At 36.2% G+C, this 26,796-nt stretch overlaps 3 protein-coding genes and 1 long non-coding RNA gene across 7 annotated transcripts; 3 read left to right on the top strand and 1 right to left on the bottom strand.

The window, feature by feature from the left end:
• Positions 1-11: 11 nt before the first annotated feature.
• Positions 12-1,834, top strand: LOC132179242 (uncharacterized). The gene is made up of 2 exons (XR_009439899.1): positions 12-334; positions 951-1,834. It is a non-coding gene; the product is annotated as an uncharacterized LOC132179242 (long non-coding RNA).
• Positions 1,835-5,691: 3,857 nt separating this feature from the next.
• On the bottom strand, positions 5,692-15,031 carry LOC132177578 (protein COFACTOR ASSEMBLY OF COMPLEX C SUBUNIT B CCB4, chloroplastic). 4 transcript variants are annotated; one of them, XR_009439782.1, is made up of 8 exons: positions 14,718-15,031; positions 13,492-13,591; positions 13,308-13,381; positions 12,662-12,846; positions 12,463-12,533; positions 12,283-12,366; positions 11,423-11,579; positions 5,692-5,759 (listed from the first exon to the last, which is right to left on the bottom strand). XR_009439782.1 is itself a non-coding variant. In XM_059589953.1 (7 exons), exons 1-7 carry the CDS (start codon positions 15,029-15,031, stop codon positions 11,490-11,492), a joined length of 918 nt encoding a protein of 305 aa, XP_059445936.1. In that variant the 3' UTR covers positions 9,979-11,489. The 4 variants fall into 4 exon arrangements, 1 of the variants encoding a protein (XP_059445936.1); XR_009439783.1 differs by lacking the exon at positions 5,692-5,759 and adding an exon at positions 9,682-9,733; XR_009439781.1 differs by lacking the exon at positions 5,692-5,759 and adding an exon at positions 9,979-10,328.
• Positions 7,717-9,919, top strand: LOC132177577 (glycosyltransferase family 92 protein RCOM_0530710-like). The gene has a single exon (XM_059589952.1). It carries the CDS (start codon positions 7,910-7,912, stop codon positions 9,695-9,697), a length of 1,788 nt encoding a protein of 595 aa, XP_059445935.1. The 5' UTR covers positions 7,717-7,909; the 3' UTR covers positions 9,698-9,919.
• An 8,022-nt stretch (positions 15,032-23,053) lies between the features above and the next one.
• Positions 23,054-24,821, top strand: LOC132178782 (transcription factor MYB1R1). The gene is made up of 3 exons (XM_059591333.1): positions 23,054-23,505; positions 23,682-23,890; positions 24,036-24,821. The coding sequence occupies exons 1-3, from the start codon at positions 23,247-23,249 to the stop codon at positions 24,468-24,470; spliced, it is 903 nt and encodes a 300-aa protein (XP_059447316.1). The 5' UTR covers positions 23,054-23,246; the 3' UTR covers positions 24,471-24,821.
• The last annotated feature ends 1,975 nt before the right edge of the window (positions 24,822-26,796 follow it).

Below are 26,796 nucleotides of genomic sequence, written 5' to 3'. Positions count from 1 at the left end.
TGGAGGAGAGCAGAAGGCCGGTATTCTACTTCAAGGTTCCCTTCTTCTGGAAATATACCATCACCCAGTGCCATGCGTAGTGCACCTAGTAAAGATGGTATCCCCGAATCATATAATCTGGAAAGCCAAAGATTTCAGCTCCAAAATAGGTTTGAATATGATGTGGAGCCACTGGCAGATGAACATGCCGACTCGAGGAGGAATTTGAGGCAATGTTTCAACAGCGTACCAAAGAACACACTCCAAGATGTTGATAGCGTACAAGTTTGCAATGCCAGTGGGTTTGACGGGGCTGCAACTGCTAGTTTTACAGCACAGTAAACCTGAGAAACAGGTAATCTTAATGTTTGATTCTAACAATGCGTGTTATATTAGCATCATAACTGACAAACTTTTTTGAACATCAGCTATACATACTTACATACATACATACATAATATAAAATATATACATCTTGAAATCAGTACAACTCCTGTTGAGCAATAGTTCCCTGGTATTGCATAGATTACTACATATTAATAATTCCCGTAGGACGTATGCACCTATTAGTAATCATATCTCATTAGGATCCTGGACCATGTTATTAATGGTATGGTGTGAATAAAAATCCACATATTGGATAATTTTTCTGTAGTTTTTTTTTTTTTGGTCTGCAAATAGCTAGTGCAAGGGAGTCAGATGTGTCATAAATGGCATACCATTCCCATGTCCGGTCATCATTATAGACTACTGTAAACAGGGATGAAATATCATCGTTAGAGTTATTTGCTGAAGTCGTCATTGCATTTATCTGAGTAGTTGGAGTAGTTGGATTGTTTGGCCCACTTCCAATAATGTCTGGATCATAGTGTTATACCTAAAGAATTATTTTTATGTATTTTTCTTTTGAATTGCATTTTACACTTAAAGAGTCTGGTTGTTGAATTCAAATTTGTTGACTGCTATTCCAGATAATCTGCTTAGTTGGAATAGAGAGTTTCAATGGCCAATTTCAGCTGCTGAGAGAACAAATACTACTGGGCGTCAAAACCTCAAGATGACATGAAAAAAGAATCTGGCTGTCAACCAAGTCCTGCAATAGTGGTGCATGAATGCGACATTTCTGATTCAATGCAGGAGAGTAGGGCTATTTATTTTATGCAGATTCTTTTAGAGGCAGCATCTAGTTTCAATTGCCATACCAGAACAAGTCGTCTCTTATTTCAAAATTTGTAAATAAAAGTTTCCACCAATCTTTCCCAGGCTTCTTCTTGTTCTATATGGTAATTATGCTTCCATTTATTGGGATATAGTGTCCTATAAATGCTAGAAATATGATATTTGAACGATCTTTTTCTCTCCATCCTTGATCTGAAAATATTTCAAATGTGACAAGATGAAACTTTTCAGACACTAAGCAAGTAGCATCCGACTTATAGGTGGGGTGCTGGCAAATTAAAGCATGCAACATCTGATCGACATGGAGGCCTGTGTTGATCTGCTGACAAAGCAAAGGTGACTTGTCAAGGGCCAAGGCTACAATGATTGTTTTCCATGTCCTGCTACTCACCCAGCCTGCCGATGTCCGGCCCTAGTTTCAACGCATGATAAAGCCTTTTTTTTAATATATTTATTATAAACAAATTTACAGTGGACACTGGACAGTAACTGCTTAAGCCCAAAACCAACGAAGCAACAGACAACGGATGTCCACAAGAGAAGGCCCAAGATGGGACGAGATGTTCCGCACAAAAAGTTCTCTCTTCGCAAACTAGACCCAACACCTATTCCTGTGACATTATATTAAAGGAAAAAAAATAAGGGTACTGGAATGATAATTACTTATAAATTTTAATGGATATTATTAAAAATACAAGAAATTGGAATGGAGATCACCACCCCCGATGGCTTTGAGGGTGGTGATCGACTGCCCATGGAATGATTTTTTGGGTGCACAGTAAAAAAAATAAAAATGAAAAGATTTTTGAGAAAAAAAAAGAACATTTTTATAGCTATTATATATTTGGGAAAATAACTATTCTTTACATTTTCTAAGGAACAACTATTATTCATTTTAAGGCAATAAGTGCTTCAGGGGAATAATTATTTTCAAGAATAGTGGCACAACCAAATAACATAATAATAATTTTTTATAGGTGATATAACTTATAGGGCGGTGAGAATGTGATATACTACCTGATATGGGATTTGCCGTGTCAGATGCAACAACCATCTTCTCTTCTAAAAATATGTGAAATTTTCGAAAATGATTAGAAAATAGAAGTTCGGTATATTGAACAAAGGTTAATTCAAGCCAAAAAAAAAAAAAAAAAAAAAAAAAAAAAAAAAAAAAAAAAAAAAAAAGAAAGAAAGAAAGAAGGGGGCCTGCTAATCAAAGTAAGAATGATTCAATAATATTAGTTCGTTGTCTCCCACCTTACCTACTTAGAGTTCGCAATTTTGGACTTCCCAGCAACACATAACTGAAAAAAAGTCACTTGCTACCAAACTAATACAAAGCGTAATTCGTTGCAAGTGTTGCCTAATACTTCGCTACGTCTACCAATGAAATACTCAATCCTCGTCAATGATTTTTTTTTTTTAAAGGTTGGACTGGGGAATGGGGATGGACTTATGCAAAACAAGGTAAAAGTCACGAAAGGGAAAAAAACCGAATGAAAAGAAAGTGAAAAAGAGAGAATGTGCGTATCTGGTTTTGGGGTATTAAGATCTTATTATATGGGGGGTAATTTTACGTACTTATATGAAATTACGCGTTTTTTGTAAACACTCTTAATGTTCAAAGCCTCTCACTTTGATGTATTGAATTTTGATTTTCTTTCATTTTTTTTCCTTCCATTACATATTGCAGTTAAATTAAACGGTAGAATGAGTAATTTTAATAAGGTTATTTTAGTAATTTCACATATTTTTGTTAGGATTTAACAGAAAATCCTAACGGGAATGGGAAAAGTGGAAGGAAATCAAAGTGAGAAACATTGAAAATTAGGGGAGTGTTTGCAAAAAGCGTGTAACTTCATGAGAGTAAGTAAAATTACCCCTATTGTATGAGAAGTTCATTGGTCAAAGACTCCAATATGGTAACATTGACATCAACAATGTGTCGTTTCCTTGGTCGCACGCCAAGTCGTTGGTGATTGACAAGTTTTTATGTGGAGAAGACTCTGATAATTGTTGAGTAAGTTTTTTTATAAGGATAATTATAGGATCTGATGGCAACCTAATATTTCTTATGTAAAGGTTGTTGGAGTAGGACATAGTGGTTATTTATATTCCTATCAATTTTGTTGTTTTTGTTTTGTTTTGTTTTCAAAGCATTGTCATTATTGTCTTGGATTGACTTCGCCAATTGTAAAGCAATTATGCAATCATGATGGTCAACACACAAGAATCATACAAAATACTAGTCTCCAATAACTTCCTTCTTATATTTTGATTTTTCTTATAAGTATTTTCCTTACACTTCACACTTGCCTTGTAAGTTATTGTAAACTCCAGATATATTGAATGATGCACAGATGGTTTTGGTATCTCTATCAAAAAATATCAAAGCCTTTCCGCATATTAGTTTCTTACTCATATTACGGCCATACTTTTGACCAATCCCTGGCCTATTATTATGCCAAGTAGATCAAATACATTACTAATTAATTAGTCAATTCTATTAGCATGTTATTTAGATTTGAGGAAAATTTATCGTTCCCAAGAAGCAGAGAGGAATAATTCCTATTGTATTAAAAGTTTAAGGGGAAATGCTAGCCTTGTTAGGTATTCTTCTAGTGTTCTTCTAGTGTCATTTCAACTGTGATGTGACTTTTAAAATCACAAATAAATTAAAAGTCAATAATATTAATCTCAAATTCAACGATAATTTTAAAAGTCACATCACAGTTAGGAGGATACCAGGAGAACATTAAAAGAATATCTAGCATTTCCCAAAAAAACTAACAAGAAACAACTCACCCATTTTATTTATTTATTATTTTTTTCTGGTAACCAAAAAATTTAATATACCAACCCACAAAATAATATGGGATCATAGCGATTTCAAAAAATGCGATTTTAAAATATGGTAATTTTAAATAACGCAGTTAAACGTTTGGTAAAATCGCAGTTTTGTCTCTAAAATCGCGTTTAACCTTTAAAATTGTGCATTTTATATAAAAAAAAAACACTATTTTGCCTACGATTTGAAAACACAGATTTTCTACGTTTTGAAATCGTAATTTTTTTAAAACGCAATTCCAAATGATCTGTTGTTTGTGATTTTGTTTAAAATCATATCGCATCATAAATCAATGTTTTGAAATAAACATAAAACATCATTAATGTGTCGCTTAGGCTGCCCTTTAAAATAATCAGATTTTTTTAGTAGCGGGTAGCGCAAAGCCCGGCCTTTTTTTGAGCTCAAAACTAAGAAAGGCATTATTTGGGACTGAATTATGTTGGCAGGCTTATTACAAGTCAAAAGTCCCAAATTATTGTTTATTTATTTATTAATTTTGGCATTTGGATGGATTGAATTATTAGAAATGGACCAAGACAAATGGGATGTCATCATGGCGATGAAATTCCTATCTCCAACCATTATTCTCTCTATTATCAATAATTAAGATGGGATGGCGTAAGGAATAACAAAAGAATTTGTGACGGGTTTCGTATTGATGATGATGATCATCATCATCATAATATTGCTCGCAACTGGAAATAAAATCAAGTCAAACTCATCCATTGATTTCCAAAATGTCGTTATTCATTCATCTGTATAATATGGCCAAGCATTTCCCATACTTCATTTTTTTTTTATGATGATTGATGACCCATGCTAATGCAGGTACACCTGGAGATCTCCCATTCCCCCAGTTGGTTTCACACCTCTCCTCCAGCAATGATTAGGAAAAATACTTGGGAGTACTGCGTGGCCATGGCCGTGGCCGCAGCTTTTATTATAATTTGTTTACAAATTAATTTTGTGAGTATTATCCGATTATTAAAAGGTCTTTTAGAGCCCAGTCAGTGGCTACTCTTTTGGGCTTAGATAACAACAAAGCCCACACTCTCAGCTATCATTTGCTAGTCCGAGCCCATCAAGTCTCAAGAGGCCCAAGCCCTTACCTAGGTAGAGGCGAAGAAGCAAAGAATAAAACCGGTAAGTCCCGTAAGTGGGGGAGAGAGACCCGTACTTTAGGGGCCCATGTGACTTATAAATATAACGAAAACATGTCGTTTTTCTTTATTTATTTATTTTTAAGCATGGAAATATCATCACACGAATTCCCATCGATCCTCTCTGACTTTCTTTGTCCTTTCCTACATATCTCCAAAATCGAGCGTGTTTAGGTGCAGTAATTGTATCAACAACTTTCAGACAAAAACTCGTTTTGTTTTGCTTAGGAATTTTTATTCACTGGGCTCACACACTTCTTTCTCAGATAATATTTTAAAAGATTGCCCTTTGCAGGTTCAATTCAAATTGAAAACTTAGACAGCCCACAAAATCTGCCAGTATTAATTATTTAAGGAATTAGAAAAAAATAATAATAATAATAATTTAGGGTTCGGTTTCGGTTTAAGGATTTTTTGTATTTTATTTATTTCTATTTTGGTATTCTTCTATGTTTTTCCAAATTTAGGTTGAAAACAATATCGTCTTTTCCCGTTTCCCCAGTTTGCCAAAGAGGCATTTTACATCATTATGCTATTTCTTCAGGTAATAGGATACAGTACAGCAGAAACTCCCTTTTCTCTTTACACCGATCCTGCAAATTTTCAGGTCAAATAAGTACTTTCAAACAAAATTACAAAAAAGTATTCCACTTGAGGGTATGATTGAAAAAAAATGATAACATGTAAGAAAAAAAAAATCACTTTTCGCTACACAAGGAGTGCATTCCGGGACGGACCAGGTTTCAATTTAGGGAGGGACCAATTAACAAAAAAAAAACAAAAACAAAAACAAAAAAACATTAATTTTTTTTTTACCTTAAAATATATATATATATTTTTCCTAATTTTTTTTCTTGTGATTTGGGGGGGACTAGGGCCACTCTCAGTCCTCCCTGAGTGCATTATTAAAGTCACATAATGAAATGGAGGTCACTAGTTCGAATCCCCCTCCCCACTTTTGTGCGTTCATGTCAAAGAAAAAAAGTCACATAATTTTAAAAGTCATAACTGCAATTTATCAAACGGTTAAGAGCGTTATAAAAAATTGAATTTTCATTAATTATATTTTGGAACCGCTATTTTTTTTAATACCCTCCTTAAAAACTCATCTTATATCTATAATGATTTTGATCGTAACTTCCGTATTTAGTTTGTTCCTTTTTCCTTTTTAATTGTTAAAATTCATGCATGTCATTTTTTTTTCCTTTACTTTTCTGTTGGTACCATTGCGAATATTTTAGAACCCAGAAATAGAAAAGGAAAACGATTGAAAATGGACTATACCAGCGAATTAAAAGGGTTTTTAATTGCTGGGATCATAATACCAAGCCATTATTCTAGAACCCGAAAATAGAAAGAAATTATAAAAAAGAAAGAAAAAAGATGAATATGGCCCCACACCTGCCAGTTAAAAGGGTTTAAATTGCTAGATTTGACCAACGAAAGCATCTCTCTCCATTATATAAATATAATATAAGATAGTGGTATGGTTATGAACCTATGGTCGAGCCAACATGCTTAACAGAAACAAAGACGGCTAAAAAAAAAAAATTCAACAAAGACAGCTTAATGCGTGCCTTACACGACATTTCGCATGGACATGCCCTATGCCAGCGATCTATGCACCAAAGGCAAGGCCTTCTATTTCACCCGCTAATTCAATTCAATTCATTTCGGTGAAATCGAAGATATAATTTGTAGCATGGAATTTTCTTGATAATTATATCGAAATAGCTCTGTAGACTATAATTACTCATATTCAATTGCCTGAAAAGCATTGCATAAATCCACAAATGCCCTTTCATAAATACGTGGAAATGTGTTTGTCATTAGACGACTTCTATGCGATGAAACGTGTCTCGAAACAATGGGAATTGGCCAAAAGCTTTTCTTATTTGGTGAAAAGCCACAGTAAAATTTCAAAAGCACCTAACCTTGCAACCATTGTAATTTGGCCGAACAATTTAGTATATTTGTTAATGTAACATAAAAGTAAAACAATTTGTGTGCTTCAAAGGGTGTTCTATGTTAGGGTTAAAAAAAAAAAAAAAAAAAGGCAGAAAACTTCCTTAACAAACATAAGAAGACAGAATATAGACAGCCAGGCTCAAAAACATACTTTAATAATACATAAAAGAGTTTTAAAGCCCAATTAAAAAGCAATAAAAGCAAATAAATTAAAAGGAAAACAACATTATTCTATGAACACAAAGAAACCTCTCATTATGTTGTGGGAAGTGAGAGCCACGAAAAGAGGACAAACGAAATCCAGAGGGCCAATCATCCACAGAAAAAGACGTAAACTTGGTTTGTAAGCCTATAAAATGTGCAGAGAGCGTGAGCGTGACAATAAGTGTCCTCTTCACGCGCTTATTACTGCAACATAAAGAGAAATAGTAATGGGGGTAACGTCAAAGTACACCTCATTCTATTCTTCTATAGGCTGGGTTGGACTCATAGACTCATAGTGGAGCTTTTAACTAACAATCCTCTCAGCAGTCCCCCCCAGCAATCGCACCAATCAAACGCGTTACTCTTACTCTTTCCGACACCACACCGAATAATCTCCCATCTCCACTCTACCAAGGTACCAAAAAAAAGGAATAAAAATTCATTGTCGGCACCAGATCTGCACCACCCATTTCCACTCACCTTCTTCTTCTTCTTCTTCTTTTTCTTCTTCTTCCTCTTCCGACTATTGCGGTTGCTTTTTCACTTTTGGGTTGAAAAAGGAGAAGGAGAAATGGACCCGGAGCAACGCCGGAAGCGAAAGCGGATTGGGCGGTTGTACTCCCAGGGCCACTACCTGTCACTTAGATCTTTGATTGTTTGCTTCTCCTTCTTCATCTTCCTACTGTTCCTGTACGTCGAAAGGTTCTCGATTGGTTCGGTGTCGTTTCGGCCAGTTCTCAGAGCCTCCACCACCTTATCGCTTTTGTCCTCGTCCACGAGCAGTTCGATTCTTGATTCTATCAGCAAGAAATCACTGCCCCTGAGAGTTGACGATCGGGTTGTCTTCCCCGACCACGTGCTCCTCATGGTGTCTAGCAGAATCACTGATAGCCAAGACTTGCAGTGCGTGTACTATGAGTTCTCCAACAGTTCGAGCGAGATTCTCGGCGTTCAACCCGTGCTGGCCACCGACCAGTACGACGCGTTTCGGTCGATCGTGAGGTGCCCGCTCCCGCCGGAGAATCACTCCGCCGCCGGGATAGATCTACGGAGGCAGCAGAGCAGCGAGGTGGGGGAGTACGATTGGTCTGTGAGGGCTAATCAGACGGCGCATTGGTGGGAGAAGGTGGCCTACGAGGCGGTTTTGGATGCGAACACGGCGGTTGTGTTCGTTAAGGGGCTGAATCTTCGGCCCCATAAGATATCGGATCAGACCCAGCTGAGCTGCCATTTCGGATTTGGTAATTGGGGCAGAGACGAAGGGTTTGTGCTCACGACTGAGGCCGTTTCGGCCTCACAAGAAGTGGTTCGGTGCTTGTTGCCGCGGAGCATTAGGAGTAACCCTGAGAGGGCTCAGGGGATTAGGGTAACCGTTGGTCACGCTAATGCTGATTCCGATGCTGACGCTGACGCTACTGCCAGACCTCCTATGCCTTCTGTGGCTAAAATTTCTAGTTACAAATCTGAGGCGGAGAAGAGGAATCCGCACAAGCATGAGCTTTGTGTGTGTACCATGTTGTGGAACCAAGCACCGGCGCTTCGGGAGTGGATTATGTACCACGCCTGGCTGGGGGTTGAGCGCTGGTTTATCTATGACAATAATAGCGATGATGGTATTGAGGAGGCGATTCAAGAGCTCCAGTTGGGAAACTACAATGTTACTAGGCAGAGCTGGCCGTGGATTAAAACCCAGGAAGCGGGTTTTTCGCATTGTGCTTTGAGAGCAAAATATGAATGCAAATGGTTGGGATTCTTTGATGTGGATGAGTTCTTCTACTTCCCAAAACAATTTAGTTACCCCAAAGGAGACGGAATTCCGGGTAAAAATTCGCTCAAGGCCATGGTTTCGAATTTGTCATCGTCTCCGAATATCGCAGAGATCAGAACGGTTTGTCACAGCTTTGGACCATCTGGGTTGAGCAGGCCTCCGCCGCATGGGGTGACTGTTGGGTACACTTGCCGGCTGCAGAAGCCCGAGCGGCATAAATCTATAGTGCGCCCGGATTTGGTTGATATTTCTCTTCTCAATGTGGTGCACCACTTTCAGCTTAGGGAAGGATTCAAGAACTTGAATGTGCCTGAAAGCACTGCTGTGATAAACCACTACAAATACCAGGTGTGGGAGACATTTAAGGCCAAGTTCCATAGAAGGGTTGCCACCTACGTTGTTGACTGGAAGAAGGACCAAAATAAAGGGTCGAAAGATAGGGCACCAGGGTTAGGGACTGAGGCCATTGAACCGCCAAATTGGCGGCTACGCTTCTGCGAGGTTTGGGATACCGGCCTGAGGGACTTTGTTTTGGCCTATCTTGCTGATCCTGCAACTGGGTTGGTGCCTTGGGAGAGGTCTCTTCAGTAACAGATACAAAGTCAGGGTGATTGCAGCTTAGTGCCCCTGTAGAAGATATACCAGCAGCCCACTTATTCTTTTCATTGTTTTTGGCTTTTTATAAATGATTTTTTTTTTTTCTCTATTGTTTTTTTTATACATGCCACTAATTCATTACAGGGATCACACACAGTTGTAAATTTGTGACAATATGAAATGAAAGATTTTTCATTTTTGTTTATAAACTTGTTGAATGATTTATTTCTCCTTTACTTTGTTTTATGTTAATGGTAACGTTTTACATTAAAAAAGGTACAGAACAGGACAATTCTATTTATAAAAAAACTGGGAGGATATAAAACCCTAGTATTTGGCCTATTACATAACTCCATACAGATACTCTGAATAGTTTAGCGAACAATTTGTGAAGCATATAACTAGAAATGGACAATTGCTCTCTATTTAATTTTCTGAGCAACTAGAAATCGACAAGTACTAGACTTGTTTTGCAACTAAAAATGTTGAAGAGCATGATCAAGATGCAACCTTCACAAACTCAGAGAGCTCCGGCGAGGTTTGAAACATACTCCTCAGAAACTACTAATGAATCTGATATCCCTCTTTATCTCCCAAGTTTGGAAGTGTCCTCGTGTACAGTTCACTAGAAATGGGAGATCAGTATAACTTCTGGTCAGTTCAATCACTTTCATTTTTTTTACAAAAAACCAAAACGTGCTTCTGGTCAGTTCATTTGCATTCATATTTACGTGCATTCTTGAATAATTCTGAGTACCTTTTTATCCTTCAGAACACTGATATCTAATACGTTCATGTTAGAATAGAAAGTGCAAAATTTTGAACAGAATCTATTTCAAAGAAACGCAGTGACAGTTGCTTGCGAAATCTGAGAAGGACAAATTAAAGTATACCACCTCAAAATAGAGAGAGAAAGCGAGAGAGAGAGAGAGAGAGAGAGAGAGGGTGTCATCTAGTGCATGTTGAAGTGATTTTGAAGGAAAGGATAAGGCAAACAACCTGACAAAGAATTTTATGCTTTAACTACTGGGCAGGTGAAGCATGATTAGAGCAGGTGATGTCAAACGGTTGAATTGAGGCCACAATTAACTTATTCGGAAAAGAGTCTTATTTGCCTCGAATACTTCTCAGAAGAAACAATTTATATCTATCACATTAGGGATGAAGCTAACCCATGAAATAAGGCAACATATAGAAAGCATCTTAAATAATTTAGCACCTATGTTTAAAAGAGTTCTAGCTGTCACCAACAAGTTGGGAATTTAACATTGGCTCGAGTCTTTGGTTTGCCACTGAAGTTCAAAGCTAGCTAGGTTGTTATAGGTATATCCAGACATGGAACTAGGGGAAAGGACAAGAGTCAAATATACAAGCAGTTAACTTACAGACTATATTTTGTAAATGGGATTAGACCTTAGTTTTCATAATCCATTCTACAAATTCGCATTTTAACGGAATTTAAAATTTCATATCAATGAGGTCTTTAAGAGCAGAAACTGCACTAGCATTAATATTCTATTTTCATTTTTGGGCTTTTATCTTTTAATTTTTTGAGTTTGCTCAACCAGAATTACAAATGACAGGAAAAACTATCTATTGGAAATAGAGGGAAAGATGCACTTTAATATAAAGCCTGCACCCACTTTCTTAAAGTAATCAATTGAAACTTCAAGGATAAAATTTTCCTGAAATGCACTAAAAACAGGATTGAAAAATTACCTTGCTTAAAGGCCTCAACAATCTTTATACACATATGAAAATGGTTAGCTTCATATCAGTACTTCTTTCAAAGTTGATCTTGCACAACCAATGGTGTGTTTCTAACATTCTTCGCAAGTGTAGCATCCAGCTTCTCTCCGATTAATGTAATCCACGCCTGTTATTATTTAGATATTACTACAGCAGCTATCAGAGAAGAAACAAAAATCAACTGTTCAAATAATTTATTAGATTGAGTTTACAAGTTTGATCAACCAACCAGGAATAATGAAGACATCTGATTCATAAGAAAAAAAAATTTAGCAACGTGCCAATGTGCATAATCACATGTATAAAAGACAAAATTTAAGGATCCATTCAAATGTTGATTTAATTATTCTCTACCAAAGAACCAAAAATGATCTAAGATTGCAGAAAATTGCAAGTATAAATTGATCTTTCCACTCTGACGGAGGAATAGTGCCTATAGAGATCAGAATAATTTGTGACTGAAGAGAACATGTAAAATTGACCTAACTACGTAAGGCTATAAATTGATTTGATCAATAGCCCACGGTCACCCAATTTCAGCCAAGGGATAACTACAAAATACACATAAGAACTCCAAGGTTTTCTAGTAAGAGGACAGCCATGGCTACCTCAATTTCATATTAATTTTTTATTCAAAAACTAAAGGTTAATACCCAAGATCTATCATGCCAAGCATCTCATGAGAAATAAGTTCACAATTTTGGGAGAAAACCCGGGTGGGATTGGGAGAGGGGGGTTTGGAGGAAGAAAGCAGTCACACAGTTTTAACTCTCTTTAATCAATGAATAATTACCACAGAGGTTAAAATTTGTAAGCTAAGAGAGAAGCACCTGGTCGGAAGTTGTGAAACCCCTAATTGTGTCACCGCCAATTATTGCAATTCCTTTCTCTCCAAGTGGTTGCAGAAGCACTGCCTGGCAAAGTGCAACTTGTATAAGTGAAACTTTGAAATTAATATTTTTTAACCATTGGGTTGCCTAGCAAAGTCAAGTTGAGTCCAAGCATGACACCTGTGTATTTGAAGGCAGAAATGGCAGCTCGGACTTCCCAGGATAAAGAGATAGGTTGGCCAAGTAGCTCTCTGTAAAATTAGGTCAAACAGGTTTGTTTAAAAATCATATGTTTTGGTGGACATCTTGCCAAGTTTATGACATAGTCAAGTACTTGAAACCTCCAACGAACAATATGAAGTTCATCCAAATAACTTACGCGCCCCAGATTTTATAACACCCTGACAGAGTGATCCTTGCATTAATTTATCGGCATCCACGGCCACAGGCTCGCCATCATCAATAGAGTATCCAGCTGCAAAACCAATTTGAAGGACACAATGGCTATCATAAACAACAATTAGAGACCTGCAGCACGTCACCTCTGACAGAGATTGCCATACCCTGAGAATACGCAATGAAAAGAAAGGATTAAACAGACAAGCAGACTGAATAATTTTATATCTGCTAGTCAACAAAACCACCCCCCCCCTCTCCTAACTATTTAGATCAACTCCCTAGTCCATAGAAAATCATGCCATTATTTGAAAGAAACAGGGATTCACAGCCTGTAGCATTGAACTATAATGTCAAATTGAGAAATCCATTTCACATTTTAAACTTAACTAAAACCATCCTGTCTTTTGAAAATTAGCACTGTAGAGATTAAAATTATTTATTTGATATGAATTATCTCTCCATTGATAGTCTGTTATAAAAGTGGTACTCATTATTTTGTAACATGAAAAGGTTATAAATTTAGCAAGAAAGTAGAAACCAATTAAGTCTAAAAAAAATTAAAGCAGATAATTTGAGAATGAAGATCATATTGAACAATGTAGAAATGGTGATATAAGGTGCATTACCATGTTAACTCAGAAACAACAGAATCAGGGAGATGAGAATATATTCTTCGACATTCAACCCCTTGAGGACTTACCTGAAATTAAAAACAAACTAAGCTGGAAGGTATTGAAAAATAGATCTACCAAAACAATCAGCTACATGAGAGGAAAGCTGAGGTTGAAAAAGCAGATGGGATGCCCTCACCACAGATACAGATTTTGGTCGGATTGACAGCCATACCAGACCAGTTAGGATATTGGTGACAGCCAATCCAAGTGTCAAAAGATCAGCTCTTGACTGTGAACTGCAGGAAAGATATATCTCACATGATATGTAAACTAATATATAAAATAGAAAAATGTAAGACAGTAACGCTGAACTCGGAACAGAATAACTTTGAGGAAGTTCTATAAAATTAAAACACAAATCATGTACAACTCAAAATCTAAAATTAGCACAATTCATTGAACTTTTATGCTTCCAGGAAAAAAGAAGAAATGAGTTCCTGATTCAAAATTTGGCGTGTCGGTGCTTTGAAATTGTACACAACCAATCCCAAGCCCGGAGAAAGGAGGAAAGTTGTGACATGTTGACAGCCAGTGCAAAGTTTAGTCACTTTTCATGAATGTTCTAGCTTGACTTCAAAAATGCTAGAATCCTAGTCATGTATGCATGTTTCAATTGGGTAGTAATTTTGTAGAACAGTATCGTGACTCCTGCTCACTCTTTCCATGAGAGAACTGCAGGAAAACCTAGAAGGTGATAACTGTGTTGACCTGACTTATATACATCTTTCTCCTATTTCCCCTATTATATCGTTATTCTCTTCTTTCCATTCTTAAAGGAAAAACACTTGAAATGTGAGGCTCAACACATGAAATATTTAAGTGAAATGAAAAGTGAATTATGGGGAAAAAGTTCGAACTTACGACCTTTGTTCCGATACATGTTAACTTATCATTTATCCCCAAAACTTAAGCCGATAGAAAATCTAACAAAGAAAAGAGTCGATGACACACACACAGGAGAAAGCACTTGCTTTAGGGAGTGTTTGAGGTTGAAAATGGAGCTGATTAATTTAGAAACAAAATCAACTCATACCTCCGAAATTCCCTTCAAATCTTCTAAGAACTTTGGTCCATAACTTTTAAATTGCTTTCAGCAATTTTCCAGGATCATACCATAGAAATTTATATAAAAACTATGACATGAATTTAGCTAGAACTCATTATCTCCAAAATCCAGTCACCATACACATTGCACACCACAACGACATGCACATATCATACCAATTTCACTACCTGATTGGTAAGAAAGAACATTGATCCGGAATTGAGTAAATAACATGAGAGCTCAAACATGACCAACAGTGGCTAAGTCACAAGTTCTCATAAACGCTGAAATTTTCGAAAATTTACCGAGAGCATTACCTGCTAGCATCAGCAACAGGAGCAATGCCCGAAACGGTGCGGTTAAGGAGAACAGCCAGCAGCGACGCCCCTCCAACGCAAATAGGCAAGCTCCGGACGACGTCGTCGTTGTTGGATACCCAATCGGCGACCCAATCCCTCCTTGGCTTTGGCCCTCTGTAACCTCCCTGTGAATCTGAAGAAGAAGAAGAAGAAGAGGAGGAGGAAAATGCCCTAAAGTAGAAGAAGCGCGGGAAAGTGGACCTAATACGACGACGCAGTGAGAGCTTGGGGTTCCATGGAATGGGACTGTGGAGGAGACTTCCCGCTTCCATCGAAATAAATAAATAAAATGAGGTGTTTGTTTCCTTTTCAAGGTAGAGATAATACCATTTCATAAAAAATAAATAATAAATAAATAAAAAGGGTTGAGATAATACGAAAAATAATAATAATAAATTTGGGCATTTTAATGAGTGTTTTTTTTTTAAAAAAATAAAAAATAAAAAAACCCAAAACAACTAACTTTTAAAATTTGGTCCTAATAAATGGTTGGAATCGTGATTTTAAAATTTGGTTGTTTCATGTTCGTGACTGGTAATAAGCCTTCCAACTAACTTTTTTTTTTTTTAATGAGTTGTTCGAATTATGTAAAATTCAGTTAAACAACCCAAAACAAAGAAAATCACATCCCAATTTTAAGTCAAAAGTGTCTATTCAATCTTCTTTCACACAAATCTGGAAGCCACTAAAAAAATGCTTTCTTAACTAGTATAGACTAGGTCATGCGTTAAGTGCTGAGTATTGTGACTGAGAAAAGCTTGCCGGCTGAACACCAAATTTACTTGTGCCTAATGATAAAATATTAATTAAATAAGTAATTTTATTTATTTTTTTATCAATTTATTGTTATTATTATTATTATTTTTATAGCTGGTGACTTCATATTGTATTGAAACATGGTAACTCCCTTATTTCAAATTAAAATATTTGATGTCTCATAATTTATTCAAATTTCATTCAAAATATCCAGTATTTTTTTTCTTTTTCTTTTAATACGTCCACACAAGGGGAAAGGAGAGGGTGATTGAAACTAATGACTTTTACTTTATGAGGAGTGATCCTTAGCTGATTGAGCTACCATTGAAGACAAAACTATTTAAAACCCCGTTTGGTTTATGAAATGGATATTCCATTAGGAAAATTAATAGGTATTACTCGGAATTGAATAGGCTGGAATTGAATAATCATTCAAATTATTTAGTTTGTTAGCAACATATACTTCATAATTAATTGGAATTTAACCAAGATTACTAAAAAGCTTATATGATTTATAATTTTTCCAAAACTCAAAAAAAAAAAAAAAAACAAACAAACAAACAAACAAACAAAAACAAAAACAAACAAACAAAAAATGGTTGAAGGTGTAGTGGCTGACCACCCCAATAGGTGGTGCTGGGTGGTCGGCCACCCATAGCAAGCACTGGGGGTGGCCACGCCACCCCTAGAGGACCTCGCTGTGGCCCTTTTGGGGGTGGCCAAGACCACCCCCGGTAAGAATCCGAGGTGGTATTGGCCACCCTCGATTTCACTGGAGGGTGACGCGACCACCCCTGGTAAGAATTCGAGGTAGTCTTGGCCACCCTAATTTCACCAGGGGTGGCAGGGCCTTTTGTGGGTGGCCGGTCACCCACAAGATTTTTGTTTTTTTATTTATTTTTAAGTTAAAAAAAAAAATAATATAGTTTTTTTGAAAAACCTTGTCCATTCCGTCATGAATAGCTATTCCTCTCATTTTTTAAAAGGAATAGTTATTCATTGTAAGATTAGTTATTCTCGTGAGAATAACTATTACTAAGAATAGGACCATACCAAAAAAAAAACACTATTATAAGAATCTATTCCGCAAACCAAATGAGCCCTAAATATTATGTTTTACGCGTAAGGAAAGTGTTATATTACTTCAGATCCACATAGTTTATAGAATACTTTAGTTTGATCTAGTGCCACTACTAACAATGAAGATCATCACCTCATTTCCATTATCAAGTTACAACATGACTAGAAAGATAAGCCCGTTTCATAAAAAATATATTTGATTTTATAATTTAAATTTCCATTCCATCCACGAGAACCAGTGGATTGAACTCTTGAATTCTAGAATTGTCGGCGCAGCCATGCACTGTTGCACTTAGAGGTGAAAGTTTAGAACCGCTAACCGCTTTAATTGCTAATCACTAACCGCCTTTTTAAAATATAATATATATTTATATTATATATATAAATATTATGTGATACATAACAATAATATAGTGGTAAGTATTCCCTTTTGTCATATGGGTGACTAGGGTTTGATCCCTGCCCATGATACTTTTTTTTTTTTTTTTTTTTTAAAGTACAAATTTGGTATTTCTTTTTTTGGCTCATAGAATTTTGGGGAAGCAATCGCCAGCCCACTGCCCACCTCCTTTCTTCCTTCTTTTTCCCCTCCCTTGCCGACGCTACCCTCTCCCCTTTTCTTCTCCTTCTTCCATCTTCTTCTCTTTCTCTATTTAATCTCCTTTACAGAGACAGAGACAGAAACAGAGTGAGAAAGAAAAAGAGGCAGGGAGAAAGAGGGGGGGATTTCGAGAGATTGAGAGAGAGGGTGAGTGATCGACGAGAGGGAGAGCTAGGCGAGACAGAGAGGGGTGAGAGTGCATAGAATCTTTGCATAATCTACACTCTATTCTCTACGTGATTCTTGAAATAGAATATTGTTATGCTTCTCTTTGGAAGAAAAGAACTTACGATTGTTTGAGTCTCCATTTAGGCTTAGCAAGAACACCTTAGAAGGAAGTATTGAAGGTTACAATGCGGAGTTCTTGGTGGTGGCTACTGGTGAGAACTGTGAGGGTTTTAAACAAAGCATTTGATTTGTTTGAAAAAAAAAAAAAAAAAAAGATTGTTCATTTAGGTGGAAAGAATGAAGAATTTGTTCGAGCCAGTGGCTCATCCTCAATGTAGTCTGTAGAGCAGAATTCTTCATAGTTTTCCCACAAAACTAGTTGTCTCACATTGTTCAGCTAAAACAACCACTCAACATTTATTATCTATAAATAGGATGGGTTAGCTGGAAGCAAACGCACAACTTGGTGCAAGCCCATGTGCAATCTAGCTGGCTTTTTAGTTGTGTTAGTTTATTAAAGTTTAAAATTTATATAAGCAAAATTTTTGGCCCATGTGCAAGCTAGTTGGCTTTTTAGCCAAGCTTGAGTACTCGTGAGTTCACGCTTGCCCAATGAACTTTTCTTGGTGAGTTTAGCAAAGTCCAATTGTTTTTTATTTTTTAAATTCGCCTACTAACCGCCTAGATTGAGAGCATTTAATGAAAATTTATCTCGGGTCCATGTCACACCACTCTACTTGCAAACTTGCCATTGAAGCTCGTTTTTCATGCCATGTGCCCACATAGTTAGACGCCAATGACCTTTTTTTTTTCGTCTTTTATTTTCTGGAGAACTTTTCTAAGATAAGAGCACTTTGTTTATCATTTTTATCGCAAAACGTCTTTTTTACATAGATCGGATAAAATTCTAACGTTATTTGCATCCGAGAAAACTCAAACTTTAGATCTAATAGAAATGGGGTTTTGATGCCAATGACTATTACCTAATTGCAAGCCAAAAACTGGGTTAGCATCCTCCATCTTTTCTGTGGATTCATGCACCACATAAATATGCAGAGAATTAGTAACCTAACCAAGAGGGAAGCTAGCGCCGAAGAATCAACATTAGAGATGGTACGTACAATTGGGGCGCCCTAGCTGGCTAATTAATTAACTGTACAGGTGCGAGGTGCCACTTTATTTTGTTGGGTGCTTTTATGGGTGATCCATCTCCGTGTGGAAAGAGAGTAATGAATGTTAGTGTGATGGATTGAAGGCTCTTCAACTGAGACGACTTTTTAGGATATCTTGAAAGAATAATCAGCAAATTGAACGGGGCTGGGCAAAGAAAAGGAAAAGATATTCGAATTGGACGGATCTGATCATCGCTTCAAAGGCATCCCTTACATCTCGGATGGTTCTTGTTCACCAATCCGAAGACAGATGTCCCATCAGAGATGGTAACTTTCACAAGATTGCTGGCTCCACAGACATGTTGATTGAATGGCTAGTGATTCTTGGATAAAGTCAGCAACTTATCTTAAGAGGATCATATGACATGCACCTTATCTTTGCTTATCACGATCACATTTTTATTCCTACCACATGCATTTGAAATTAAGGGTGTGAAAATTTGTATTCGCGATTTAAATTTAAATAGTATTGAAACATGTGTATATAATTATAAGTTAATCTAATTAGACTTATTTAATTAATCAAGTCAAATCTTTTAACCTTAATCTTTTAATTTTATATTGGGTTTATGTTGAATCGACGTGACATATCAAAAATTGCATATCATTAACTCATTATATCATGTGTCGGGTTCAAGTTGTATCAAATTATGGGTATAAGAATACATATGTCAACCCTAACCCGACTTATTTAATTATACGGGTAGGACTCTTCAACTCTAATATTTTAATTTCGTGTTAAGTTTGTGTCAAGTTCGTGGGTTGTGTAAAAAATTACCAACCCTACTTGAAGTAGTTTAACAATTGAAAAACCTAATTGACTCCAATTAACACATATTCTGATTGTATAGGTGTTTCATTAAATTGTATGTGGAAATTGATTTGACCTAACAAATAATAATCAACTAAATACACATATGCAATGAACATTAAAGAACACAGATATTTGGTTACAAAGAGAAAATCATTTAGAGAAATATCTAAATATAAAACCTTTCTGGGGCAGCCAAACTTAGGAAATCACTCCACTATAAACGAATAAGGATTACAAAAAGTTCACACTTACAAGACCTTTGCAATTAAAACTCTTTTGCATAAGACAAGCGACTCACTTAATTTCTACTATAGTAGCCATTTCCAAAACATCTAGTACAATTTTTCTATATGATCTCCTTCAATGGAACTCCGATTGACTTCAAGTATTTAATAATAGAAACGAGAATGCGATTTCTCACCTTTACTCTAAGAGAGATCCAAACACTCCAATTTGATATTTCTCTCTCTCTCTCTCTCTCTCTCTCTCTCTCTTAGCTCACAGTATTCGCTCTCTAAATATATGCCTAATAATGTGCATTAGGATCGTTTAAAAAGAAATTCGCACAACAATTAAGCGGTCATGTCCGGACAAGGAGCTCACAGTATTCGCTCTCTAAATACATGCCTGATAATGTGCATTAAGATTGTTTAAAAATAAATTCGCACAACAATTAAGCGGTCGTGTCCGAACAAGGATAAGCATGTTTGGACACGAATAGGGTTATATATGCGTAAACCCTCAATGTTCGGACAACCAAGCTCAGTGTCCGAACAGGCCAAGTAAAATGGACTTTCTGTAAATGATGTCTGGACAGGTCTTAGATCTTCAAGTTAAACTTTTTGGAAATGCTATCTGGACACTGCTTCTGGCTGTCCAGATAGGATGCTCATTTTCATTAGTTTATATATAAATCGAATGTGTCAAAACATAAACTAATAAGAATGAATATTAACATTTGAATCAACAATCATTAATTTTACTGTTACATTATTCCAACCATTTAACAATTATATAATTGTCTACTAAATCATTCCTCATATATGATATATATAGTGAATGCAAGGTTTAAAATAAATTAGATCTTTTGTTGCGTGGATTAGAGGGTCAAAAGGATTGAATAGTCTTTCATAATTTAATGTGAAGTGAAGAACGACAATGAATGATTGTGCTGGTCCTGCTGGATACAATGAACAATCCCCCCCTCCTTAGCATAGTCTGCGGGATAATCATATGATTACAGCTGATATTTTGAAGTGACACAACCTCCTATTGTTTTCTTTTGTCTTCTTTTGAGTTTTGCTAATGTTCCTTAGTTTACTTCATGAGATCTTAAGGTACAAATTACTGATAATTATTATTATTATTTTATTTTTTAAATTTGTAAGAATTCTTAGGTTTTACGTGTTTGCTTGCGTCATTGGTCAGAATTAATACTCATTATCTTCTTGCTATGTTGCTTGTATCACATAATGTCTTTGTTGGCACGTCTTACCTAACATATATTTTCTAATGGTAATTTAAAATAGGATTTGTCGTTGTAATATAGTATATTAATCAAGTGGCTCAATAAATATGTAACCCTACTAGGCATTATCATATATAATTGACCTAGTCCTCAAAGGTTGAATTGATAAAATATCTTGTCTCCTCTCTTTTATTTCTCTCTTCTCTAAATTATTTTTTTTTCACAATCTTTTTATTTTTTATTTTTTATTTTTAATTTAATATTTTTCTTACCCACCTCTGAAAAATTAAATGCTATCAATGGAGTTAGACCTCAAAATACTCGTGCAAAGTTTTTTACTTTTTTAAAAATTTTAGTGAAACTGAAAAAGATTATGCAAAATCAGTGAATGATTAAAGTAATTGGTAGCCGTGGGTTTTTTGTTGTTTATTAGCTACAATGGTCAATGAGTTGCCAAGCTATATCCAATAATTACTAGCTATATTATCATATTCAGCAAAAGAAAACAAATCACAGTATTATATATAATCCTTTCTTCAAGCTGTATCCAATGATTACTAGCTGTATTATTATAGAGGGATCAATGGGGACCGGAAGTGGCCCTGATTCTCCTAAATTACAAAAAATAATAATAATAATTTAAAGGCAAAAACTAAAATTTAAAGGTTAAAAAAAAAGAAAAAAAAAAGAGAAAGGTATTTTTTGTTCAATTAATTTCTGTTCAAAATTTTTTTGACCCTTAATTCATCTCCAAATTGAAAGTTAGAGCCGTCCCTGTGTATTATATATCCTATTCCAGCAAAATAAAACAAAACACTATATTATAATCCTATCTTCAAGTGATCTTGGCAATTAATTTTGAAAAAAAAAAATACTAAACAATTAAAATGTAAAAATACCCTTAAAAATAAAATGAAATAATTTTATTAAACAGCATTAGCATTTAGCCGCCACAACTTGGCCAAGGACGTACCCGTCGATTCAGAGCATGTGACAAGACAGAAGCGCGGACCGGACCCGCACCGGAGCGCCGTATAAAAATTCAATGTAGAAAATGTACAAAAATGCTTTGACAGCAGCGAAAACCACGTGCTTCATTCATATAGAGCAAAAAAAAAACAATCTAGTATGCTGTCAAACGCACTAGGCGACAGCTTAATAACAAAGAGACATGTACCCAACCAACTTTCCACGTGTTTGAACACTACTGGACCTTCAGAGTTTTTATGTGGAGACGGCTAGAACACTCGATGATGGGTTTCTTTGAAAGGTGAGAGAAAAGGGAGGCCACGAAATAAACTGATAGAAGAAAAAAGAAAGCAAAAGCCAAAAGGCATCTATCCACCGAGAGCACCCACCACAACCACATAGAAAGGTTGAGGTAAAAGTGGTGTGTGTAGGTGATGGATGGGGTCCACGTTTACTTATCCCCCACAAACAACCACATCCACGGCTTGGACAATTGAATATGAGACAATGAAATCTTTCCCAAAGGGGCCGCGAATATGCCAAGTTGACGGTGGAGAAACACTCTGCTACTCCACCATCTAACTTTTTTTTTTTTTTTTTTTTTTCTAAGCATATTTTTATTTGGTTACTGTTTGATTTAATATCTCTATTCTCTACAATACTTTCCCGTCTCCATTTACATGCAGACATTCTAACCAATAACTTGACTTCCGCATCAAGATAACATAATATTAACTTGAGTCTCTCAAGTCAATTATTTTCTTTAGGCATAATCTCATGGTCAAGAGGCATTGGAGGACTATCAACAGACTCAAGTTATTCAAAACTAGGAGGACCACCCACTAGTAGTCGTGATGAATTTTAAGTGACAGTCATGTCACCTAATCATGTGAAATGAGTATACTTAAACTTCTTCTGAAGCGGAAGACAAATTTAATAAGATAAATTAAGTTTTTCTCTAAATTGGTTTTGGGGTATTTTTTATTTTAATTTAATATGCTAAATTGAAAAATTATATGTCAATTCAATAGACGGTAGAGAAAAATTAATTGTCAGGAATAACCGCACAGGATGAATATTACTAAAACATTTGGTCTTGTTTACACCGAGGAGGAGGGACAAAATTGGACGGTCCTCGTTGAGGATCTCCTGAAAAAGTGCACCGGATACGAAACATTATTGGTACGGCTATATAATAGAATGGTCCTGCGATGCATTCTAAAATTTCCTTGTGAGCCAAAAGGTCCATATGCCACACAGAACCAAGCACAAAGTCACAAACCCTAAATGCATTACTTTCTATAAACTACCCAAGCAGCCCTCACTACTCTTTTCCAATATTCGACGCACACTTACCGACTTTTCTCTCCTCTTGCATGGAATAAGGGCGGCTACTCTAATTCGCTTTGCCTTTTTTCTCATATATTTGTTTTTTTCTTGAAACATAAGTACGAGAAGGATGTCTCGCACGTGCTCGCAGTGCGGGAACAACGGCCACAACTCCCGGACGTGCACGGAGGCCAGCGGCGGCGGCGGCGGAGAGAACGCGATCATGCTGTTCGGCGTGCGTGTCACGGAAGGCAACTCGTTCAGGAAGAGCGCCAGTATGACCAATCTCTCCCAGTACGATCAGCAGCCTCAGGATTCCAACCCTGACTCCGGGTACGCTTCCGACGACGTCGTTCACCCCTCCGGCCGCAGCCGCGAGCGCAAGAGAGGTACTTACTTTCTTATCTTTCATCCGTTTATACTTTCGTTTTGTTTTGTTTGTTTGTTTCATTTTCTTCTTAATATATACTTTGGGTTGGTTTCGGTAAATTTTCAGATCTCTATTTTGATACCAAGCTGTTGGGAAATATTAAATTTAATAAGATTTTTGTGTATATATATATAGGGGTGCCATGGACGGAGGAGGAGCACAGGCTCTTCTTGCTGGGGTTGCAGAAGGTAGGGAAAGGAGATTGGAGAGGGATCTCTAGGAACTTTGTGAAAACGAGAACTCCAACTCAGGTGGCGAGCCATGCTCAGAAGTACTTTCTCCGCCGGACTAATCAGAATCGGAGACGCCGGAGATCTAGTCTCTTTGACATCACTGCCGACACGGTAATTAATATATCCCATAAATCATAAATGCTATTATTGGTTTGTTTTCCGAAACTGTTACATTCATGACGTAGAAATAGGACCACACCAGATAATAAATCTAAACGAAAATTTATAAATCTTTTTGGGTTTTTTTATGTGACAGTTTATGGGTTCGTCAATGGACGGGGATCAACTACTAGTCAACCCAGAAACTGCGCCGGTACCGAAGCCACTGCCACTTCTAAGCCATAGTCTTGGCGGATTTCCGCCGTCAACTTTTCCCGTGACGCTTGCTCCGGTGGTGGTGCCACTCGGTGGTGAAAACCCAGCGGAAAATCTCTCACTAGGACCCAACAGTCATATGAGGACGTCAAGCAAACCCATAAGGCCGAAACCGATTCTTCCAGTCCCTCCATCTTCGAAAATGGCTGAGCTTAATCTGAATCAGAAAACTTCCGCGGAGCTCCTGCCTTTGTCACTGAAGCTCTCTCCGGCATCGTCGGATGAGCCGCCGTCGCCGTCGACGCACACGCCAGCTTTTCAGGCCATGCCCGGGAACTTCGGTAGCGGTGGAGATAGCATCATCAGTGTTGCTTGAGGGAATATTATATGTTAAAGTCTGTGTGTAAAGGGTTGCGGTTCAAAGTTGGCATTAGATATGATAAGATTTAATTTAATTAGGATAATATTAGGTTAATTAGTTATTTAATTCCTTGCTTGTAAAGAATTAGATAAATTTAGTGAAGCTGGGATGTCGTTTTCTATGTAGTGGATTCTTGTTTAATTTGTCTAGTTTCTTTTGGGTCGAGATGATAGAGCACCAGGTACCCCTTCAGCTGCCTATCTCGTGTTGCTGCTTTCTTGGAGCTTCAACTTGGACAAATATCTGAAACCTGAATATATTCTTTAGCTTTATATGATAATCCTATTTATTTTGGTTTTTCTACAATGGAGAATGATTTAATTTGGATGTTTGCAGTGATTATTAATTCGAGAAAATGTTTTATTAACTTAAAATATATATATATATAGAGAGAGAGAGAGAGAGGGAGAGAGAGTTAAGGTTATCCTATATAGCCTTATATCCATGTTTCGACATGCAACATTTAGGGCTGATAATTTTTGACACGACCCGCAGGCTTGATATGAACCCAACACAAAATTAGCATGTTAGGGTTGAGAAATCTAATCCATTTAATTAAATGAATATTGTCACTTCTAATAAAAAGTAAAAGCTCTGTTTGTTAATGTGTTTACAAGAATATTGTTTGTTTTTTATTTGAAAAAAGTGTTATAATGTAACATAAATATAAAAACTATAGTTTTGAATGTTTTGTGAGAATTCTATGTTTTGGATTGTTTATTAATGTTTTTGTTTTGAAGGTAGAATAAAGAAGAAAGGAAATGTTTATGTTTATGGTTTAGGGCTAATTATTTACATCATAGCAATTATTTACTATTATGAAAATTACTTTGATTATAATTACTACCTTACTCTTTTACCGTACTCATGCATGCGTGTATATAGATTGGAACAGTTATCTCCACTTTACAAGCCATTGTTCTTGGCTCATCAAAAGTACTGCTACTATTGTTTCTTTAGTCTTCACCGCATGCACCTCCTAAAGGCCAAAATCACACCCATCAATATTTTAAAAAATGCTGCTGTCACGGTTTGTGCTCTGATTCTTGATGCTTCCAAGACAATCAAGCTAGCATCTTGCAATTGTTTTTATCATTCAAATGTGCGAAAGAATTTATACTGTCTCAAAGCAGCAAAGAAAAGGACTAAAACGAACCTTTTGACGGGTTAAACCTTCTAAATTAAGTTATTCTCCCCCTTTTTTTAACACTTCACTTGCCCTTAGCTATCACTAGCTTAATAGAATCCGTTAATATGCCATATATCGATCAATTATGGTGTAACACGTCATTTACAATAAATAATTAAAAGAAAAAACAAAAAAAAAAATTGTGAAAATCTGCGTTCTCAAGGGGTAGTTTGACCACCCACCATTTGACTAAAAAGGATGGCTAACCATACTTTGCGTTTTTTTTTTTTCTTTAAAAAAAAAAAATAATAATAATTTTTAATATATTTATTTTTATTGTAAGTAACATGCTTAACATTAGTGTGAGTGGTATTGATGTGACACATTAATTAATAGATTATGTCCTCTTTTTAACGGTATGAAACCTATTTTTTTATTATTTTTTTCTTATTCGAACCAATTTTGAATTTATCCCTTTTACGTGTTTAAACCACAAAAACTCAATGAACTGTTGTTGAAGTGTAAGTTCCATGAGAAGATGTTGATCCCTTGGAACAAAGTATCCTCTAAACTAAATGAAGCAGGCACCAAGAGATACAGATATATAGATTATTCTACGAATTAGAAAGAAACTTGCCAGCCTTCTTCACCAAGAGTACTGCCCATGCGAGCACGTAAATGATAGAATATAGTTTCTTCTGAGTTGGACTGATACACTAAAGTGGCCATGTTAACGTACATTATGACAATATGACACATTAAATTTGAGGGGAAGAAAAAAAAAAGAAAAAAGAAGAAGCTTGATATTATAATCGCTAGAAAAGTTGTAAGAAACAAAGGACCATATGTAATTAACGAGAAGGACAAAAGAAGGCAACCAACAAGAGATAGAGAGTACTGAACAATTAATGAATATATAATTGATGTAGTTTTAGAGTATTGATATAAAGAGTTCTTATCTTTAAGGGGGAAACGAGCGTGCTATCAGCCTGTGGATTCACGCTTGCTTAATCTCCATAGCTGGAATATATATATGAATTATTTTTCCCTACTTTGAATACTTTTCGCTAGAAAGGAATGATAAGGGAAGCAATAAAGTATATATCTTCTCAAAAGGATACTATTTTGAGTATATTTTATGCCAACAGATAA

Source organism: Corylus avellana, chromosome ca4, assembly GCF_901000735.1.
Source record: "Corylus avellana chromosome ca4, CavTom2PMs-1.0".
Classification (NCBI taxonomy): domain Eukaryota; kingdom Viridiplantae; phylum Streptophyta; class Magnoliopsida; order Fagales; family Betulaceae; genus Corylus; species Corylus avellana.
This window is presented reverse-complemented; position numbering and strand designations above follow the sequence as displayed.

What these genes read in the sequence shown, in the direction of transcription:
- LOC132177577 (XM_059589952.1), top strand. Translation starts at nt 7,910, where the DNA reads ATGGACCCGGAGCAACGCCGGAAGCGAAAGCGGATTGGGCGGTTGTAC.
- LOC132177578 (XM_059589953.1), bottom strand. Translation starts at nt 15,031, where the DNA reads ATGGAAGCGGGAAGTCTCCTCCACAGTCCCATTCCATGGAACCCCAAG. An exon ending in GACCAAAATCTGTATCTGTG is followed by an intron (nt 13,382 to 13,491) that starts GTGAGGGCATCC and finishes TTTTAATTTCAG; the next exon opens with GTAAGTCCTCAAGGGGTTGA. An exon ending in TGTTATAAAATCTGGGGCGC is followed by an intron (nt 12,534 to 12,661) that starts GTAAGTTATTTG and finishes CTAATTTTACAG; the next exon opens with AGAGCTACTTGGCCAACCTA.
- LOC132178782 (XM_059591333.1), top strand. Translation starts at nt 23,247, where the DNA reads ATGTCTCGCACGTGCTCGCAGTGCGGGAACAACGGCCACAACTCCCGG. An exon ending in CAGCCGCGAGCGCAAGAGAG is followed by an intron (nt 23,506 to 23,681) that starts GTACTTACTTTC and finishes ATATATATATAG; the next exon opens with GGGTGCCATGGACGGAGGAG. An exon ending in TTGACATCACTGCCGACACG is followed by an intron (nt 23,891 to 24,035) that starts GTAATTAATATA and finishes TTTATGTGACAG; the next exon opens with TTTATGGGTTCGTCAATGGA.